Below are 4926 nucleotides of genomic sequence, written 5' to 3' on the forward strand. Positions count from 1 at the left end.
AAAAACACAAAAACATGATCCCATTTATATCCTATTTCCCTCCCTTCCTTCTCCTATGAAGTTAATCTAGAAAGCTCTATCCCTTGCTGTTCAGGGAGCCACTTCTTTTGTGCTCTGACACAGGCATGCGAATAAACCTTGTCTATTTTCCCGTCAGTCTTTTTTTATTAGGGACATTACAGGCTCTCTGACATGAAGCTAAGTGGTTAAGGGAAGTTTTCCTCCCAATACCACTCCAGATGATATGCGTGCTATGTGGGACAAAGAGACAGACCAAACCTGGATGGAGGATAGGGTGCTGGGCAAATTACAGAAACATAAAAGTAAAAGCTCACACCATACCACATCATCCTCACCCCACTGGCACTTTCCAATTCATACTTGTTAGCATGCTGACTTCACGAAGGAGTTCTTGGATATCATGTGGCAACATAATAAAAACTCTTCCCTTTAAAGAATTCTGTTCTTTCTACTAAGGTCCCTCTCTTCTCTCCTCTTCCCCTTTCTTCCTCTCCTCAGGGCTTCAAAACTGCCTACTTTTTTCAGTTCAGGTTTTTACAAAAAAAAAAAAAAAAGCCTGGGCGGTCCTTTACTTCACCCCTACTTTCTTAGGAAGTCAGAGATGGTTCCATGTCAATGACACAGATTCTTTATGGAGGATCTCAACAGCACCCTATGTGAGGCATCACTAGAGCCAGCATTTATCATGCTTTCCAAGGACCTCTCCAAGCTTTCTGCCCATCTTACCTTATTTTGTCCTCATAATAAACCTAAGAGGTACATATCGTCATCCCCATCTCAGGATTGAGAAAACGGAGGAACAGGGAAAGAAATTCAGTTCTGAGAGTTGCCCAGCTCCTCAGATGTTAAATCAGAGTTTGGACTGAGACCATCTAAATCCAGAGCAAGGAGGGAATTATGAGTATTCTCATTCCAGAGGAATGGTAATTGTCACCCAGAAAAGAAAGGTCTCTTTTTAGGAGGTGTGAAATCATATAAAAATTCTGGGCATGACAGACTCCATCTTGAATCTCCATTTCCCCTTCTGCCCAGTTTTGAACTGGGGAGAAAGACCTTTTGAACTGGCCAGTAATTGTTTTTATAAGCAGTTGCGTATAAAGTCAATGGGACACATGGCAGTTGGGTCATAAAACTGCCAGTGTGGCCTTCTGATGACAGATGATTAATTCATGCAGATCAGGAATCATATGGTGTGGTAACACCAATGCATTATTCAACCCAAGCATAAACCAGCAGGGCTCAGTCTGTCAGAGCCTTCTGCTCCCTGATGCAATTCAGGTACTTGTCCCCCACCCTTTGTCCCCAACACCCTGCTCTTCTGGTGCAGGAGGGTGCTTCTGGGGCGTTTCTCCAAAAAACCCAATCCTGAGACTTCCCAGTAAAGTCTTCGGTTCTTTTTCAGTTTTCCCTCTCTTTCTCAGTTAACAGAAGGAAATCTCTGCTAAGAAATATGGTGTTCTCTATTTTTTCTCCAAAGGGGATTTGGGTGGGGTTTTTTTTGTTTGTTTGTTTGTTTGTTTGTTTTTTGGGGTTTTTTTATAGGTAGTTTGCAATCCCAGCATGGGGCTCAAACATGCAACCACGAGATCAAGAGTCTCAAGCCCTGGGGGCATCTGGGTGGCTCAGTGGTTTAAAACCTCTGCCTTAGGCTCAGGTCATGATCTCAGGGTCCTGGGATTGAGCCCCACATGGGGCTCTCTGCTCAGCAGGGAGCCTGCTTCCTCCTCCCTCTCTCTCTGCCTGCCTTTCTGCCTACTTGTGATCTCTGTCAAATAAATAAATAAATAATCTTTAAAAAAAAATAAAAGAGTCTCATGCCCTGGTGACTGAGCCAGCCTGACATCCCTTGGGGATTTAGTTTGACTTTAGTTCCTCTCCTCCACTCTGTCCTTCCAGGAGCGGTTGCTATGACCAAGAACTGCCACACACCCATCTTCCACATGCAGGAGAGCTGAAGTGGCCAGCAGTCCGGAGGTTGCAGGTCTCCTCCTCCTCCCTGCGGGGGCACTGCCCATACCTACACCCTCCCAACCCCCAGACCTCAGGTCCTTGCAGCTTTCCATTGGGTGCTGCTGGATGCCCACAACCTGCCCCCCCCCGCCAGAAGAGGTGTTGTTGGAATTCCAGCCATGCCTGGACCCCTGGGGAGACAGAGGACCTCCTTTCCCTGCTGTTCTGAGGATCACATGTTTATGTGTCCTTTGCAAACCTCTAAGCACTATTTGTTGAGAATGGCCTCCTGAGATGACAAGGACTTTGCTGGGGTTCAGACATCAATACCGTTGTAGCCAAGCCCTTCCCAGCAGTCCTGAAAAAAAAAGTGGTGTGGATGGTTCCCTACAATGGTTCCTTCCTCACAGGTCCTTGGTTCCCACTAAAGTGAAACCAAGATGCTCCTCCCACCTATATTTCCTTGGAAGCCAAGCCCCTTTGTAATCTGTAAGATTCCCTTTCTAGGGATCCAGGGATCACAGAGACTGGCCTTCAGCCTCTGTGCTAGAGACCAAGCTAGAGATCCAGGTCAGTGGCTGAGGAGGTGGTCTCAGGGACTCCTTCTACTTCTGTGTTGGATTAGAGGGACCAGGTTGGCTGAGGTTAGCACCTGAAAAAGCTTGAGCTGGACCAGTATGGGGATGGAGCATGTGAGCTGCAGAGAACCATAGGCACTGGGGGAGGGAAGCATCACTCGGGAATACAATGGCATCTCTCTATGATGCTGGTGTTAGGCACTGGGCCGTTGCCCTTGTATTGGAGGAAAACAGGCCCCTCTCTGTCTATCATGATCCTGGAGGTCATGTGGTATTTCAGGGATTCAGTTTAGCTCATGGTTTATTCAAAAGGATTTTCTAATAAGCCCCTTGAGCACTGGGTATAAATGTATTTGTTTTTTAAATATATTTTATTTATATTTTATTGTTTTAAAGATTTTATGTATTTATTTATTTGAGAGCGAACCACAGAAAGCACAAGCAGAGGGAGCAGCAGAGGGAGAGGGAGAAGCAGACTCTGCATTGAGCAGGGAGATGGGCTCGAGGTGGGGCTCGATCCCAGGACACCCAGATCATGACCTGAGCTCAAGGCACTTAACAGACTGAGCCACCCAGGTGTCCCCTCAAATGGATTTTAAATTATAAAATTTCTAGTATTCAGACACAGGACTGTAGGATTTTGGTTCACTGTCAAGTCACCACCCAGAGGTGAGGACCACCTCTCTCCAGCAAGGGGGACTTAAATGCTCTTGGACAAGAGTGTATGTAAGAGTCTCAATCCTTGGAAAATTGCATAGGAGGAAGGATACCTTTCTGGCTGACCCAAAAGGAGACTGTGAGCCAGGGAGGCCACAGGTAGGAGCTGGGGTTCTTTCTAAGGCAGTGCTTTTTCTCTTCTCTTCCTTTCCTGGCTAGGCTCTTCCAGAGGAATGAGACCACCATGGCTCAGGAGAGGTTCTTCATCCTGTTCCTACTACTGGTCCTGGTGCTGCTGGTGCTGGGCTGTGTCCATCCTTCTCTGGCCAAGGAGTCACGGGACGAGAAGTTCCTGTGGCAGCACATGGACCCGGCCACCTCCACCGTCACTGCCAGCTACTGCAACCAAATGATGAACCACCAGAATATGATGGTTGGACCGTGCAAGCCAGTGAACATGTTTATCCACGAGCTTCTGCCAGATGTCCAGGCCGTCTGCTTCCAGGGAAATGTCCCCTGCAAGAACAGGCAGCCCAACTGCTACCAAAGCAGCTCCAAGATGCACATCATTGACTGCCACCTGAAGAAAGGCTCCAAATACCCCAAATACAACTACCAGACCCAGCAGCTACAGAAACCCATCATTGTGGCCTGTGAGTGTGTACAGTATGAGACAGTCCACTTTGACGGTTCTGTGTAGGTCTGCACCTGAGACCAAAGCAAAGAGATGCCCCACCTCCCCCTCCTGGCACCTGCTTTCCCCCTCTCCCTTCCTTGTTCTGAGGGACAGAACTCCAGTCAGGGCTCCTATCCAAAACACACGTGTCCCTGTTCAGGGATTGCCCCTGTGTGGTTTGGGGGATGCGGGGGGCCCCATGTAAACCACTTCCTGGATTCTTTCAATAAAACACAGTTGCAACCCCCGGGATTTCTGAAGCTGTCGCCATCTGGTACTGTCTGTGTGATTGCGTTCCTGCTCAGGTGAGAACTGTAAATCTGGGTAGATTTGGTAAGCATCAGATAGAATCATTACATGCCTTTGCTGCTGACTCTTGGTTTTCAGTGACCTGAGATCATTCCTTTGCTCAGAGATGCCTTGCTGCCAAATATGAAGCTTTTAAGTATGCACTATTTGAGATGAAAGGGAGCTACAGTCTGGGACTGTCCTGCTGGGTGAGCTGATGGAGGGTGAGCTCAAATACCAAAACCTCTGGCACGGAAGGAAGGACAGGGTGACCTCAAGAAGAGCCAGCCAGGTCTTCTTGGGCAGGAGTAGGGGATGAAATTATGATCCTAAATTTTCCTTTTCCTTTTCCTTTTATTGAGTGAGCTATTACCAGATCACAAAAATGGCCATCTCTTAGTTGGAAAATCAGAATCTTCCATTTAGGAGCTAGAGGGGTCTGTAGAGATTATTAAATTGAAGGAGAATAAGTAGATTTTGACTTGTGTATCCACTTTCATGGGAAGAGCTTGCCTAGAACACTGTAGAAAAAAATTCTAATAAGCGATGTGGTTGAACAGTAGCCTCCGTTGAAGGCAGGATGGACATAAATGTGTGTGTTCCACTGACCATCCCTGAGATAATGTAATCCCCACTTTTACAGAGGAACAGCCTGAATCTCAGAAAGTGTAAGTGATTTGCTCATGGCTGCTGCTACTTAGTGACACAGCTGAGACTAGACCCCAGGTCTCCTGGCCTCCAGTCCCGGTCTTTCTG

At 47.2% G+C, this 4926-nt stretch overlaps 1 protein-coding gene across 2 annotated transcripts; it reads left to right on the forward strand.

Annotated features, from left to right (window-relative positions):
* The first annotated feature begins 2213 nt into the window (after nt 1–2213).
* Nucleotides 2214–3906, forward strand: LOC111161666 (ribonuclease pancreatic-like). 2 transcript variants are annotated; one of them, XM_022525444.1, is made up of 2 exons: nt 2214–2236; nt 3426–3906. In XM_022525444.1, exons 1-2 carry the CDS (start codon nt 2214–2216, stop codon nt 3904–3906), a joined length of 504 nt encoding a protein of 167 aa, XP_022381152.1. The 2 variants fall into 2 exon arrangements, with proteins under 2 accessions (XP_022381152.1, XP_022381162.1); XM_022525454.1 differs by lacking the exon at nt 2214–2236 and having other exon boundaries at nt 3401–3906.
* The last annotated feature ends 1020 nt before the right edge of the window (nt 3907–4926 follow it).

The sequence above is a fragment of the Enhydra lutris genome, unplaced genomic scaffold, assembly GCF_002288905.1.
Source record: "Enhydra lutris kenyoni isolate GAN:26980312 unplaced genomic scaffold, ASM228890v2 scaffoldscaffold4, whole genome shotgun sequence".
Lineage (NCBI taxonomy): Eukaryota > Metazoa > Chordata > Mammalia > Carnivora > Mustelidae > Enhydra > Enhydra lutris.

What these genes read in the sequence shown, in the direction of transcription:
- LOC111161666 (XM_022525444.1), top strand. Translation starts at nt 2,214, where the DNA reads ATGTGTCCTTTGCAAACCTCTAA. An exon ending in TGTCCTTTGCAAACCTCTAA is followed by an intron (nt 2,237 to 3,425) that starts GCACTATTTGTT and finishes TTTCCTGGCTAG; the next exon opens with GCTCTTCCAGAGGAATGAGA.